We start from the raw sequence: 16,483 nt of genomic DNA on the forward strand, positions 1-16,483 counted from the left end.
ACTTTGGTTTCCCTGGTTTATTCATCATGTCCCATAATGGCCATCCAGGCCCAGTTGACAATTTGTTTATCCATTCAGGAAACTTTTATAGAGCATTTGCTCTATTTCAGGCCTGACTCAGGATATCATGCATTGGGAACAATGCAGAAAACAAGATAGACACAGTCCCTGCCCTCAGGTGGCTTACAGACTCTCTTCAGTGTGCAGCTTCCCTCAGTGCCTCTTGGTTTGGATTTTCAAGGTAGAGGATCTGATTGGTCCAGCTCATCTTGCCATGGCTGGTCTCACAAGCCACAGGCATTGACCAGATGACCTAAGAACTACCCTTGGGGAGAAAGTCCACTCCTAAAGACTGAGGATGGATTTCTGTCACACAAAACAGGGTTGTTGAGGCCAGCAGGATCTATGGACACAGATTCCTTCAGAAGAAGGCATGGTGGAACAGGTACCTGGAATCATCATTCATTTATTCTCTTGGTCAGTCAGTAAATATTTAGTGAATGCCTGCTGGACTCTATCCTAGGCAATGGGGATTCAGCAGGGCACAGGTAGAAATTCTAGTTGTCATAGAGGTTAAATTCTAGTCCAACAAAAGGAAGATTCAGATTTCTCAGAATTTTCAAAATGAAAGCAGAAATACCAGCAATGACTTCTCATGAATCTCCTGGTCCTGTCTGTATTGTAGTGGGTTTTTTTTGACCATGAGGGCAGGTCGCAGACAGGGGTCCAGATTGCCAAATGGTTCTGTAGTCTATTCTTTGAAAAACCAGCTCCCCCTTCTTTTTCTTTGGTTCTTCAGGGTTTCCCTCGCAGAACAGAAAGCATGGATTGCCCACTGAGGATGGGGGTCGTTAGCAGACGTAAATTTCTTCTCCCAATGACCCAGGCTTGGTGGAGTCAATACATTTAAAATATTAAGCTGGATGAATCAGGGGAAGAAAGGAAACTGATATCTTTATTCCACATTACAGACCTTTGGAGCATCTTTCTAAGGCCCCTCTTTTAGGCACCAAGTATTTTACTAACACGTGGCCCTTGGTTCAGCTTTTACATCTCACTGTGTTTGAGGCATGATTAGCATTTGTTAGCAAAGAAGGCTTTTGGATCTTTCTACCCCAAAGGCTTTTCATCTTAAGCCTGAGCTGCTCTCCCACAGTGGGTTTTAAACACCACCCAGATAGTTCATAGAAAGCTTCCAGCCCCGCTCTTTCCCTCCCACAGTAAGGGGGAGAGTGGGTGGTGGGTTACCACGTTTAGCTGAAGCGGGATGGGGCGGAACTGGGGGGGGGGCTCAGTGGCGGGATGGGGGAAGGAGATTCAAAGGAGGCAGGATCCCCAGATGAAGGAGGAACAACAGCTCTGCGATCCCTACGTTGGGGAGACTGTGGTATAGAGAGTAGGAGCGTGGATTTTAGGATCAGACCGACCAGGTTTCAATCCTGCCTCTGCTATTTACTAGCTGTGTGACAGTGGACAGGCTGCTTAGCCATTTCGTGCCTCCGTTTCCTCATTCGTAAAATGAGGTGATGGTAATAACACCTCCTAGGGTCATCCGGAGCAGGACACGAGACAGTGCAGGTGAGTTCATTAGCACCGTGCACATACCAGGTAGTTAGTAAGTGGCAGCTATGGATTTCGTTGTTGGCTTTATTCTCTCACCGCCACCACCTCCCCACCTTGGAGCTGGCCTCCTCCCCCTCTTACCATCATGTCTCTCTCCCTGTCTCAGGGTTCAGCCATCCCTACCTGGCGGCACCGTCTACCTCCCGGGCTCCTCTCACACCGCCTGTCTTAATGTCAGGTGCCTCGTGGTGCCTCGTGGGGCCTCGATCATAATTGGATATTCCCCTCTCTTTCCCGTTTTCTAGGTTGATGCATTCGACAGCTCTGTGCCTCCCAGAGCCAGCTACTGCTCAGTCTCGTGGTGGCTGTGTCTTCCCTGGGCTAGTGGCCTGGGGTTGATTTGCATTGTTAATGTAAAACTACTTGAGTGGCTCTGGGGCCCTGACGAATGCCCCCAACCTCACACCTGTCACCCGGTGCCCAGAGACTCTGCTTCAAGGGGATAAAAGAGATCCTAGTGATGACATTCTTGGTTGCAGAAAGCAGAGGCTCTGATCTAAATGGAGGTGGTAGCAATCCTACAGGGTACTCTTGTGCCCGCTCTCGGCAATAGGTGAATTTCAAAAACTCTGCACAAATAATGAGTCACATTTGGGACGGACGTGTCATTCAAGGGAAACAATGGCAATTTCAGAATCAAAGAGGATGAAGTGTAAAACTAAAGATGCTGGAGTTCAACCATCTCATTTGATAGTTGAAAGCAAGGCTGGGAGATGGAAAGTATCACACGGGGTGTTAATAACAACCTGGACACTGGAAAGATACAAGTAGCAAACCACCCCGCTTTTATCTGGTTCACATAGATTTTCATATAGTGGGTTTATTTAAAGTGAGGGTCACCCGAAAAGCTTCCTCAGCCCCACGTCTGATCCCCTCTACCTCTCTGCCTGGTCACCATCATTGCCTCAGGCTTCTTGATGTTTGACTTCCCAGCTCCCTCTGCGCAGCCCACAGATCTGAAATAAGAGGGCTGGACAAGACCTATCAGGTCACCTCCCATCCCTCCCTCCTTGCTCAAGTATCTTATCTCCATCTCTGCCTTTCTTGTGCAGAAAGCTCCCACAGCATCGCCCTCCTCTGTTCCTATAGATCATCCCTGTGTCTCCTACAGAGAATGTATTAGAGCTAAACTAAGTGCCACCCCCTCCCTTATCACCCAGACACCCTGAGGCACCATCCCTGCTGCTGCCAGAGCCAGTCTGAGGTTTAATTTACTGCAGAGCTAAAAGCAGGAGCCTCCCTATCAGACCCTCACCTCTGCCCTGGCTTGTCTCTCTGAGGACAAGCGTGCTATCAGCTGTCCACACTGTTTCCCCTGGAAACCCAGAGGCTCACTGGTTCTCGGGCCCCGTGAGGCCCCAGTGCCTGGAGATGGGCACAGAGCATGAGGTTCCAGCTGCCCCTCCTGCACAGGATCCCGAGCTTCTCGAAGGCTCTGTGGGCACGACCTCCGCTGATTCAGAGCTGCTTCTAGTAAGTAAAGGCTAACATCCCTCCATCAGCTCAATAGAATGACTCCAAGTCAGCATAAGGGAAAAAGGTGAGAAGCCAGAAGAGAAAGGCATCCGAATAGTGATGAGTCATTCAACACGCATTCCCTGCTTCCCTTTCCCACCTCACATATGCATAACAGGGACTCAGAAATGCATTGAATTACAGTGGTTAGAAATGGCCTGGCCCAACCTCCTCATTTTACAGATGGGGAAACAGGCTCTCTCGCAGTCTTTCCCAGGAGGCAGCTAAGACCACACATCTGAAAAGTGACATAAATCTCAGTAGCTCTGCTGTGGGCTTGCCAGGGAGTGGCTCAGACAAGGGCAGAAGGAGGTCAGAAATAGGTCATAGGTGTAGCTAGGTGGTCAGGTAAGGCCACTGGGCCAGAGCTTGGAATGTTTGACAGGTGAGGGTATCCACGCAGAAGCCTTACTAGCATGCTTGAGGAAGGAAAAAAAACGGAATACCTCGGGGCACAATGACAGCTGGGTGTGGCTAAAACAGGGAGTGTCTGCTGGGGTGGTGATGAAGGCCAGGACTGGAGAGCTCTGTAGAATAGAGGTCAGGATCCTAATCCCCAGCAGTGGGGGCTTATCTCCTGCGCCTCAAACTCCTCATCTGTAAAATGGGAACAATAAGAGTTCTCACTTCATGAGGTTGCTGAAAGATTAAGTGAGATGATGCGCTTAGAAAACTTAGAGCAGTGCCAGGAGTCAGATGAACTCTTGATAAATTTCACCAATTAGTATTATTTAGTAGTAGAACTAGTATTGTAACTCCTCGCTCTCTGGATGGTTGTAAGGATTCAGGGTGGTATTGTGTCTGCCAGCCCGGTGCCTGCATGTGTGAACTCCCCGTACATGGTGTTGCTGCTTCCATGGTGGTCTGGGACCAGGCTGAGGGCTTTGAATGATACGCCGTTGGTGAGAGGAGCCAACGGTCGGTTTGTTTTCCTTCCAGTTTTATTGAGACGCAATCGGCATACAGCACTGTGTAAGTTCAAGGTGTACAGCATAATATTTGACTTATCGTGAAATGATTATCACAGTAAGCTTAGTGACCGTCCATCATCTCACATGGATACAAAATTAAAGAAATAGAAAAAATTTTTTCCTTGTGATGAGAACTCTTAGGATTTACTTTCTTGACAACTTTCATATACACCATAGAGCTGTGTTAATTATACTTATCACGTTGTACGTTACATCCCTAGCTCTTTTATAACTGGAAGTTTGTACCTTTTGACTGCTTCATCCAATTCCCCCTCCCCGCACCCTCTGCCTCTGGTAACCATGAATCTGATCTTTCCTATGAGTTGGTTTGTTTGTGTTTGAAGAATAATTGACCTACAGCGCTGTTGGTTACTGGTGTGTAACATAGTGATTTGATATTTCTATGTATTACAAAATGATCACCATGATAAGTCTAGTTACCATCTGTCACCGAACAAAGATATTACATTATCATTGACTATATTCCCCACACTGTTCATTTCATCCCTGTGACAGCCAGTGGCAGTTTTGAGTTCTCCGATACCCTGGGGCACGCTGACCAGGGAGGTCCCCACTGTGGGGCGTGACAGTGGAGAGACCTGGCACTGCACCCTCACAGCGCCCCTCTCGGCTGTGAGGCCAGCAAGGCCAGTCCATTCAGCCCCTGGTCCATTCACAGACCTGAGAGTGGACCATGCACCCGAGGCTCTGGCTCAAGGAGCAGGCGGTTCTTGGTGCTGATGGAGACGGTTGTTTGCCTCACTCCGGATAGTGAGGGCTCCGCTCTGTGCTCAGTGCACAGCATGACCAAGCACACAGAGAGACCTGCCCTCCTGCCCCACTCGGGCTTCGGCGCCCTGAAGTGTCTTCCCGGCCTCTGCTCCACATCGTTATCAGCTACCTGTGGCCCCGATTGTTTACCACAGGGGCTCAGGGAGCGCCACGCTGTAAATAAAGAAGCCCCAGTTTCCTCGTCCCCACCCCGGAAGCTGCCCCTTCCCTGGAGGGCCTGCCACCAGTGAGCCTGTGAGCTCTGCACCATCTTCAGCACAGCCAGACCCTTCCCCTCCCTGTGAAGACTCAGAGAAGGTGAAGTTCCCATAAGCACCTCCTGTCCAGCCCGGGTGTCTAAGGAGACTTCAAGCCCAGGCCGGAGCTGGTATCTCCAGGGGAAGAAGTTTCCCCTTCTTACAACATCCCATCATGGCGTTTTATTCCTGCAGCTGCTCTGTCAGTTGCCTTCCAACTCCTTGGCTGGCTGGGAAACTTGGTTGCCGTGGCAACATCACTCACCTCTCCCTGCTCCCTGGGAGGCGGAAGTTAAGAGTGCACCTCCCTCTCCTCCACCCCTGCTCAGAGAGCCTCACGGGACAGCCGGGGCCTGCAGAAACAGGGTCCAGGAAGTTTCAGAACTGAGGTCCTTTATAACCGATTTTCATTTCTACTGAAACGATGCCTGCACCCTTCATAGGGAGTGAAAGAACAATTCCCAGATCCCAGGAAATCCCCAGGCCGTGGCTGCTGGGAAGATGATAATTCACTTTCATTGCACTCATTTTGAATCATTTCAATTCAGTTGAACAAACATCTGTTGACTAATTCCTTTTTGCCGGGACTGAATAAATGTGACCCCTGCCTTCAAGGAGTTTCCGATCCAGTGGGAAATGGGAAATGGACACTCACAACAACAGGCACAGGTCCACGAGCCCTTGAGGCCAGATGTGTTTAGATTTCAGAACTTGCCGGATACTGGAAAGGTCATGTGGTGCTTATACCATACATTAAGTGGCATCTCAGATGGGGCTTGGGGCTGAACCCCACACTCAAAATTAAATGCACGCTTACATTCAGATATTCATATATTATAAATAGCTTCACATCTATCTATTTAGATCAGATTTTGCTGCCAAATGAGTTTGATGAAACCATTCAGTTTCAGAGCCTTTTGGATTTTGGAATTGGGAATAAGGGATTGTGACCTTCTGTAAGAATTTCTTTTTAGGAGAAGCTTCTCCTTACTGAGACCCGGCATAATGAGCTAGCTTGGGGCAGAAGCTGGCCAGGAATTCAGAGAACAGGGATGCTGACCTGCCCAGCATGAAGCTGACTCAGAGCCACGGTGTGATGTGAATATTGGGAGGGAACGGCACCTTCTCACCTGTGGGCAAGAACTGAGTGGGGCACTGGAGGATCAGTAGGAGTTTTCCAGGCGGAAGGGCAAGAGAGGGCCTAGACCATGGTAGTCTGTGGGTGCTAATGGACTCCTTCTCAGAAAAAAGTTTTTAAATGAATAAAATTACATAGACAGGATGACCAGGGAAACCAATTATATGGAAATGCAGTTAAAATATTTTAATAGTGATATATTAATGTATGTATTTCTTTATTAATGTATTCAATAGCCAAACCTAACTACTAGTGTAATTTCAAAGTAATTATGCATATGAATGATATTTCAAGACATCTGCAGCACTGTAATGTGATATGAAAACACTCACGATGTCTATCAATGACAGAGTCACAACAACTGTTAATATACTGTGGTTTATTGCCTATATTCCAAATTGAAGGAAATGCTGAATTTCTGTTAGGGGTTAGAGAAAATAATGCCATTTTTCTTCCCCCAAAATGTTCACGGACCACTGACTTCTGCCCATAGATCTCAGGCAGAAGGTTAAGACCCCTGGTCTAGTCGGAGAGAACAACTTGGGAGTAGGTTCAGGTAGGAAAGTATGGAGTGTGTTCCAGGTGAGCGGGCGTGAAGTGGGAGGAGATGTGCAGTGGTTAAGGAGCGGACCCTGGAGTGAGGGACTGGGAGTTTGAATCCTGACTCTGCCCTTTAACTTTTCTGTTTTCTTATCTGTAAAATGAGGGTGACAGTAACAGTATCTATCACATCAGGTTGTTGCCAGAATTAAATAAGTCAATTCACATAAAGTGCTTAGAATGGACCATAAGTAGCACTTAATAAATGTGGGCTTTTATAACCTCTTCTTCCAATCGCTCCTCAGTGCATAACAATTTTGTGTATTTGCTTAGTTGTAGCCTTCATGTAGATATACATATAATTTCATATCCTGCTTCTTTCTCTTAATATTATTACATAAATATTTTTAATATTATTATAAACTGTTCATAAGCGTTTAAAATGCCTAAGTAATATTCCACTTGGGTATGTGACCCACACTTTAGATAACTATTGCCTTATGATTGGACATTTAGTTTATTTCCAATTTTCTATGAAAAGAGTTGAGTGGGCTTCAGTGTGGTTCAACAGCTATTTATTGAGCACGTAACTCTGAGTCCAGCCCTGTGCTAGGCATGGAGGGCAGAGAGATAAATAAGACAAGCTTTCTGCCCTGCAGGAGCACACAGACCTGCGTTTAGGATTATAATTGGCCTCGCTTTGGAGAACAGATTGGAAAATGAAGAATCCTGGAGACGGAGAAAGCCCTTAGGAGGCAGGTAGCAAAAGGGGCTGACGGATCTGTGACAGTGGGAGTGGGAAGGAAAGGATGGTGGGGGGTGAGCAGGTCAAATGGTCAGAACCTAGCCCCTGATTGGTATAGCGAGTGAGTAGATGCAGTAAGGAAAGGTAAGGAAGAGTCAAGGGCAACCACGGTTTGAACTTCAGGAGTTAAGGAGGGTAAAGTGAAGTGGTTAAGAGCTTGGACTTTGATGCCAGATGGATCTCCAAATTCAAGCCCAGTTCTACCATATATGACCTGTGTGACCTTGAACAAGTCACTTAAATTTTCTAAGCCTCAGTTTCGCCATCTGTAAAGTGGGGATAATAATGAATCTTCCTGGCAGTGTGGAGAGCAAATCAGATTATGTATGAAAAGTATATAACAGACATGATGTATTGGGAATAATAATAATGAGTCCTGTAGCACGTCAGTACCACTCTAAGTGCCTTGTATGTATTAACTCACTTTAGTTCTCACGACATCCCTGCAGGAGAGGTGCTGTTAGCATTCCAGTTCTATAGATGAGAAAGCAGTCTCAGAGAGTTTGGGTAACTTGCTCAAGGTCTCACAGCTAGTAAGTGACCCAGTCAAGACTCACACTCAGATAGGCTTGCATCAGAGTCCGTGCTCTTAAGGACTGTGCTTTCTGCTTCTTTGCGGGAAGAGACACCAGAAGGAAGTCCCTGTGGCAACGCCCAGCAGGTAGATGGAGCTTGTTTTGTAACCCAGGACATGGGTCAGGGTGTAGGATCACCTGGGCAGAGATGAGATGTGGAGTCCACAGGCAAGGTCGAGATCGCCCAGGGAGAGTGAGGCCTGGACAAAATCTGAATTTAGTGGAGAGGAGAAGGAAGAGGAGTTGGCTAAGGAAGTGAGAAAGACCAATCAGAGAAGTGGCTGAGAATCAGGATCGGATAGTGTCATGAAATTCAAAAGAACAATGCAATCAGCGGCATCAAATGCTACAAAAAGAGAGATAAGAACTGCTAAGAGACATTGGTGACCTAGGGGAAGCAGGTGCAGCAGAACAAGATTGGGTGTGGACTTCAACTGTAAGGGGTTGAAAAGAGATGGGCGAAGTGGCTGCAAGGAGTAGGGCAGACAAAATAGGTAGTGGGACGAACACTGGATGGGGTCCGCAGACTTGAATTCCAGCGCTGGCTCAGACCTTTATTAGGTGTGTGACTTTACGGGGAGTCACTTAACATCCCTAGGATGCTGTTGCCTTGTAGGTAAAATCAGGAACTAAGCTCCACCCCTGAGGCTGCTGTAGGAATAGGAATTTGATGACCAATGAATTTAGAGCCCCCGGCAGCCCCGAGCTACTTCTGTTCAAGCCACGGAAGTAGCTTGAACTTTGAAGAGCGTTCTTCGAAGGTAAAGCCTGTCCACAGTTACTGTGTTGCTGGGGATGGTTCTGACACTTGGTACTACTGAGTCCCCCTCAGGCACCCACTGCTGGCAACCTGTCAGTCAGCTGAGATCCACGATGTTAAAGGACCCCCGCCTGAGCCTCAGGCTGAAAGAAGACCCCACAGATCTATCGTTTGTGTGATAAATTACAGATCTGTTATTTGTGTGATAAATTACAGCACCGGGATTTGAACCCTGGTGCTCTACCCCACTGCCTGTGCCCCATTAGAGCCATAACTTGGCTGTATGGGCCAGTGGTTAGGACTCTGCTTTAGGAGAAAGAGCACCCAGGTTGCAGAGGTGGCTTTGCAGCTGGTTCAGTAAGGATCCTTGGACTGATTCCTTAACCTCACTGTACTGACCTGACTCTTGATGTGAGTAGGAGGAAAATGTGTCCAGAGTTGAGCTTTGAGGTTTGCAGAGAAGGACGTCTCGTAGTGCAACTGGGAACCACAGAGCATACATAATCCGAGGGGCAGCTCTGTGGTTCTGATATCACCATGTGTGTGCTGAGAATTGTCCTGCGTTCTCTCTCTGTCTGTTTTCTCCTTTTCTTCTCCCCTTCCTTTCTCAGTCTGTAACATTTTTTTAAATTAATTTTTATTGGAGTATAGTTGCTTTACAATGTTGTGTTAGTTTCTGCTGTGCAGCAAAGTGAATCAGCTATATATATACATATATCCACTCTTCTGTAGATTTCCTTCCCATTTAGGTCACCACAGAGCATTGAGCAGAGTTCCCTGTGCTGTACAGTAGGCCCGCATTAGTTATCTATTTTATACATAGTATCAATAGTGTATATATGTCAATCCCAATCTCCCAATTCATCCCACCCCCTCCTTCCCTCCTTGGTAACCATAAGTTTGTTTTCTACCTCTGTGACTCTATTTCTGCTTTGCAAGTAAGTTCATCTGTAGCATTTTTCTAGATTCCACATATAAGCGATATTATACGATATTTGTCTTTCTCTCTCTGGCTTACTTCACTCTGTATGACAATCTCTAGGTCCACCCATGTTGCTGCAATTTTCATTTTTATTTCGTTCCTTTTTATGGCTGAGTAATATTCCATTGTATATATGTACCACATCTTCTTTATCCATTCCTCTGTCGACAGACATTTAGGTTGCTTCCACGTCCTGGCTATTGTAAAATCAAAACTACAATGAGGTATCACCTCACACCGGTCAGAATGGCCATTATCAAAAAATCTACAAACAATAAATGCTGGAGAGGGTGTGGAGAAAACGGAACCTTCCTATACTGTTGGTGGGAATGTAAATTTGTACAGCCACTGTGCAGAGCAGTATGGAGGTTCCTTAAAAATCTAAAAATAGAACTACCATACGACCCAGCAGTCCCACTCCTGGGCCTATATCTGGAGAAGACCATAATTCGAAAGGATGTAGCATTTTAAAATCTTACATTCTCTCCTCTTCCGACTGCGTGTCCTACCCATCCACTCATTCACTGGACAAACATGAACAGGGCGCTTAGAAAACATTGTGCTGGACACCAGGGAAATGCGAAGTGGGGATTTAGAGATAAATACGTCTCAGCTCTGGCCTTTAAGAGGTTTGAAATCTAGTGAGAGGAGAAACACATCTAAACAACAAACTGAAACAGACACATTTACAAGTGTCTTAGAACAGAGGGAAAATCCACGGGCCTCGGAGCCCCAGGGAGGATGAATTCTACTTAAAGGAGTTGCGGGAGGGGTAAGGAGAAGGGGGCATTTGAGGTGCTCCTTGACAGGTGAGTGAGCGTCTGGGGTAGAGGAGGGAAGGGCGCCTTCCCCAGGGGGAGGTGCAAGGTCACAGAGCATGCTGGTTGGTCAGGAAGGCACGTGATGGGCTCAGGGAAGCAGGAGCGCCAGGCTCCAGGCCAGGTGAAAGGAGGGTGGCATTGAAAGATGAGGGCCCTCTCGGCCGCTCACTCTCTCTCTTCCTTCTCCTCTCTCTCTCCTGTTCCCTTTGACTTTAGCTGAGCTGCTTTCTTCTCTCTGCCTGCATCATCCTCGCTATCCTTTTTCTCTCTGCTTGTCTACCTTTTTTCCTCTCTAGACTCTCTTTCTTTCTCTTTGGGGGGGCTAACAGATTGCATGCTGACTGGCCGTCCTGTGAGCTGGACCCGTAGCCCCTGCAGCAGCCATGCCCGGGTCCCAGTGCCCATCCTGCAGGCTAGGCAGAAAGGGGGTGGGAGGTGCAGGTTTCCGCTGTGCGCCTCCGTCCTTCGGTGACAGCCCAGACAATTTATACACCCTGTTGGCTGAGGCCGTATGTTGTCATAACCTGGGTCATTTCCTCATTTAATACCATCCATAAACTCCAATAAAACTGTCCTGGAGCCCACTAGTCTAGGGGAGGAGAGGCACTGGGTTTGGAAGAATAGGAGAGGGGATGGGGGTGGGGGTGGGTGGGAGGTGAGGGGCCAGCGGGGGGAGATTGGAGGACTCGAGGCCGAAGCCCACGCCCCACCTGATGAGCGCCTTGTTTCCTTTCCTGCTCCCCACGTCTTGCCCCTGCCGCTGGCTGCAGTGTGTCAGATCCTTCCCAAGGGGGTGGTCGCTGTCCTGGGACCATCCTCCAGCCCGGCCTCCAGCTCCATCATCAGCAACATCTGCGGGGAGAAGGAGGTGAGTGCTGGGCAGGGTTGGGGGACTCTCTGCAGGCTGGCAGCCTGTGCCCCAGGCCCAAAGATATCGTGGATTCTTAAGGGCTGGAAGAGTGAATCAAGGTCTGGTTGGTGTCACTAATAGCATCAATACAAATGAAAGAACTGGGCCTTTGTTGGGCACTTACTTTTTTCAGGTTGCTTGGGTGGAGGGGACTCAGAGGAAGAGTTTCATGAGATTTTCAAGCTGAGCTCCTCCGAGTCTTGGGGTCCTGTGACAGGGAAAGTTGGGGTCCCTTGATGGCGGCAGGTAGAGGGAGGAGAGGCTGGGGAGGGTGGTGGTCCAGGGGAGGCCAAGAGGGCAGAAGTCTGAGCTCCACAGGAACAGCTGCGGAGTCTCTGTTTAGATATTGGGATTCTGGGGAAGAATGCCTTTGGGGCCAGACCTTGCTACGTTTTAGTGCTGAAATAAAGTTTGAAAACCTCTGTTTTGTAAGTTCTCTAGAAAAGAGATTTTATTTCGCTTTCTTCTTCATTCACCAACTCCAGTGTTTACTTCTCCAAAGTGTTGGGTCCATTCCCTCTAGCTCTCGTTCCCTGGGAGATAAAGATGGTCGGGGATGTGTTTCTGAGTAATGGCCTGCTCCCTATTCCAGCAACTCTCTCCCTCCTTTTCCCCCAGAGAAAACAAATTGGAAACTTCAGAGATTCTATCGCTGAAATCTCTCCTAGTCCTTCTTGGAATCAATCAGTCCTTCCCCTTCAGATACATTCCTGGGAGACAGTGGCAAGGTGACCCCATAGCCTCCCAAGGGCCTTCTAGCCAGGTCTTTTGGGAACAGATGGAGCTTGATGGTCAGGAGCTGTGGAGGGGCAGGGCGCAGGGACAGGGGACGGAAGGGCGAAATTTGCACCTGTCCTGGGAGCCTAGAGGCTCAGCCTTCCAGAAGCGTTAGCTTTGGGAGGATCCAGTTCTTGCACTAGGATGGGGCACCTCCTTAGTGAGCTGCCCTCACCGAGGCAGTGGAGCAATAGACAGGCCCCTGCTTACCCCAGGCCCTCTGGAAGCCACTCCCTTGATGCTGCCACTTCTCTTATGATCAGAGGGCTTGGTCCCTGAGGCTTTGGGAAGAATATTGGTCTTCTCTGTTTTAGGAGCCCACTCTAAGATTTGTTATCAGCACAGTAGAGTGCCCTGCCGTCCTAGCTCCAGTCCTGCAGTGGGTCTTACTTACCACTGCCCTGTAGGCTGAATCCTTGAGCTTCAGGCCATGGGCAGGGTCTGTGTTGACAACTCCCCATCCTTCCTCCCAGATGTCCTGAAAGATGACTCCCGAGCCAGCCCAGGCCAAAAAAAGAGCTTCTGTCCCGCCGCAGTCCCTTCCAGCATCTCCCAGGCCTGGGCCCCTGCAAGTTAGACCTGATGTTTAATTTAAATCTTTCTTGCCAGGCTCCAAGTAACAGCTCAAATCTGTGGCAGGTTGTTATTTCCCGGTCGCTGTGATCTTCACCAAGTGAGGTTGCCAAGACTTCAGCTGCCCATTTCCTCTTTTCTGCTCTCCTTTTTTTTCCCCCCTCCCCCTCTTGCCCAGCACACTTTCCTCACCGTCCCCTACAGTCATCCCCCAAGTCCCCACTCCAGAATGGCCTCCTCTCGGTGTTCAGCGGCTATTTTATCTCAGCGAACACATCCCTTAACCCTGCTTGGCATTTCAGGCCGGAGGTGGAGACACTGATTTGCACCCATCTTCCCATCCCGCCGCCCCGGACCCTGTGCCGTTGACCAGCCAGGCGGGCTGTGCTGCCCAGGGAATGGCCAGACGGTTACCCCTCCTTTGTCTGGTCACGTTCCTTCCAGAGCAACCTTTCCTCTCCATTCAGATTTTGCACTTCTTCTAATAGTTTATGAGGCTGAACTGCCTCACACTGATTCCCCTCAGCTTCAGGGAAAAGAAATGGAGTTCTCACTGAGGAGTTCATTCTTTTAAATGCTGCTAAGATGTCTGTGGCCCCTGTGGCTGGCTGCTTTCTGCCTTGCTGCCCTCCCCTCCATGCCGCTCACCTCTCCATGCCCCCCACCCCTCCATGATGACTTCCGGGGATGCATTTGCACCTGCAGATCCGTTTTGGATTGATCTTTGCCCTAGAGAGAGACTCAGCAGGATTGGCCTGGCCATCCCTTCCTGGGCCCATCAGGGCAGCTGGCTGCCTCCCAGCAGCCTTCAAGATGCCAGGCTGTGCTGGAGACCTCCCACCAGCTTCCCTTCCTAGGGAGGCCCCTCAGCCCTCACCCCTGCACATACAGACCTAAGAGCTTTTCCAGGAGCTGCAAGATTTGGGGAGAGAGAGGGAAGGGAATGAGAAAAGGCATTGCCTAAACACTTACCCCACATGTTAGGAACTGAACTAGTACATCCTTCACATACAGGGTCTCGTTTTATTCTCCCAGAGCTCAAGAAGCACCTGTTGTTTCTCCATGCTGATGAAGCTTAGCCAGGTTAAGCAGTTTGCCCCAAATCACACAGCAGAACCCAGATGCAAACCCAGGACTGTAGACTCTAAAACCCATTTTTCTGAGTCTTCACTTTTCCTGAGCCTTTTGCCTGCTTCATCTCTGGGATTGGTGGATCCAAGGGAATCTCTAAGGGTACTTTCTATGGGGGGTGGGGGTAAGTTAGCTGCTGCTGGACCCCGGTAGGCTGTATGGCCACACGGGGAGGGCCTTGGGCAGAGATGCTCAGATGTGTAAGCCAGCCAGCCTGGCCACCCTGCCCCTGCCCAGCCTGGCCTCCATCTTACCTTTCTGTGACCTTTTTTCCTTTCAAGGTGCATTTGTTATTCATTTTAGACAGATTGTAAGCATTGCAAAATATCAGAGGGAAGAAAGACCCCTTAGGACACACCCCAGGTCAACGTCACTCTTTAATGCCATTACTCACCAGCCTGTCTCCCCAGTTCTATGCTTTTCAATCTCTGCTAAAAAATATTGGTTGCCCTCTCTCTGTGGTTCAAGGGCTAATCCTAGTTGAATTCAGGAATTTTCTCCCTAGTTTCTGCTAAATCTTTACCCTGAGCCTCATCCCAGTCTCAGAGGAGCTCTGGTCTCTGGCTGACTTCTTCCAGAAGCTTAAAAGGATAAGATAGCAGAATCCTACAGAGACCGTGTCAATGTCATCCCAGACTCTGGGCCAGCCCAGGCAGAGAAAACTTGTGCAATCATGTCTGAATAACCCATTCTAGGAACCAACCAACTCACCATCAGGAAGTTCTTCTTGCTGTCTACCCTCAATCTTACTCACTTTCACATCAGTCCAAACCCATGCTCACAATAATCTGGCCCTCACACTGGGCACCCTAAGTGAGGATGAGGGTTGAGGTTTCAGCCCCATCTCTGATAGAGGCACAAGCAGCCTTTAGCTCTTCTGGCTCTGGGTACCAGGGTGACATAATAAAATCAAGGTGGATGGCAGCTTATTATGTTTTAACGTTCCTATTACCTACCCAGTAGCCTAAGCTGCCAGTAAAGCAGCCATCCCAGCCTGTTAATATCTCTTTCCTGGAGAAGAGAGGCAGAAGGCAGGGGCAGTGCCTCCCTGAAATGTCAGGAATAGACGCAGAGGGAAGCTGACACTGTCCTAATGAAGCCAAAGCAGGTATTTATTTACCGGGCTCCATCCGGAGGCCCTCTAGTTGGTTTCCCAGCCTGCAGCGCTCCCCCCTCCTCACGTTAGTCTACGGAGGAACCCATCCCAGGCTTTTACCCAGGATGGGAGCTGGTTTATTTATCTGTTGGCTAGGCTGGGCTGAGGGGGCCCCTCCCTTAGTCCCCAGGGCAGTGTTTTTCTCTTTTTGCCATCTCTGCTCTGATTCATTAACCACACATAAAATGATATAAGGATTATGCCTTCAAGAGCCATTTGTCTCTCTGCCCAGCAGTGGGCAGTTCCTCTGAGAATAAAGACCTATTGTTTTGTCTTCTCAGGGCCACAGACCCCAGCTCCAAGGTCCACAGTACATTTATCCAGGTCCCCGGCTGAAGGGTTTCCCATCCTGGGTCTCAAGCGTTGTCATCTTCCTCCTGTGGAGTGGGTGCCCCGAGTCTTGCAAGTTCCATCTCTTGCCAGGCAAAGGTTTTTTTACAAAAGAAGCCACCCTCTGCAGCTTTGTCTCACTCATCCCTCTTTTCTTTTTGTCTCGCTGGTTCCGGATCTTCCCTGCTGCCCACTTTTGCTCCTCCGCCCAGGTCCCTCATTTCAAAGTGGCCCCGGAGGAGTTTATCAAGTTCCAGTTCCAGAGATTCACAACCCTGAACCTCCACCCCAGCAGCACTGACATCAGCGTGGCTGTAGCTGGGATCCTGAACTTCTTCAATTGCACCACCGCCTGCCTCATCTGTGCCAAAGCAGAATGTAAGTTTCCCCAGGCTGGCTCCACCCCAGACGGTCAGGTCGTGTTGATTTCAACCTGAGTGATTTGCCCCCGGCTGCAGATGATACGCCAAGAAGGGGCGGGCTCCTTCCAATTGTGGGAACGACAACCAGAGGGTTCGGGGATTCCAAAGTGTCCTTGGCTGTTCGTCCGTGTGTGTAGGTGAAAGAGAGCAGTCCAGGAGCACCCTTTGCCAGAACTCCCTGTGCATGCGCGGAACAGAGAGGAGCTCAGTTACAGGGAGACTGGCCAACCACCAAGCCTTTTGGCATCTGCAAACGCAATTCCCACATTTTCAGCCTCATTGTTAAGGAGCTACAAAAAGAGAGAGAGGAAAAATATATAATTGGATGCCTTTGTACTTGATGGGTTGAAGAGCTTCTTTCCTTGGAGAGTAGATTTTTCTGATGGAACAAGGTCCAAGGTCAATTCCCGATAAAGCATTTTTTTT

The 16,483-nt window shown here is 48.9% G+C and overlaps 1 protein-coding gene across 4 annotated transcripts in view; it reads left to right on the forward strand.

Annotated features, from left to right (window-relative positions):
- GRIK4 (glutamate ionotropic receptor kainate type subunit 4) overlaps positions 1-16,483 on the forward strand; it is a 440,922-nt gene that overhangs the window by 267,889 nt on the left and 156,550 nt on the right. For all 4 annotated transcript variants that reach the window (XM_057553865.1, XM_057553866.1, XM_057553867.1 and 1 more), the window contains 2 exons: positions 11,529-11,626; positions 15,848-16,013. In XM_057553865.1, the coding sequence (XP_057409848.1) occupies positions 11,529-11,626; positions 15,848-16,013 (264 nt within the window). The remainder of the gene's footprint in view (positions 1-11,528; positions 11,627-15,847; positions 16,014-16,483) is intronic.

Source organism: Balaenoptera acutorostrata, chromosome 9, assembly GCF_949987535.1.
Source record: "Balaenoptera acutorostrata chromosome 9, mBalAcu1.1, whole genome shotgun sequence".
Classification (NCBI taxonomy): Eukaryota; Metazoa; Chordata; class Mammalia; order Artiodactyla; family Balaenopteridae; genus Balaenoptera; species Balaenoptera acutorostrata.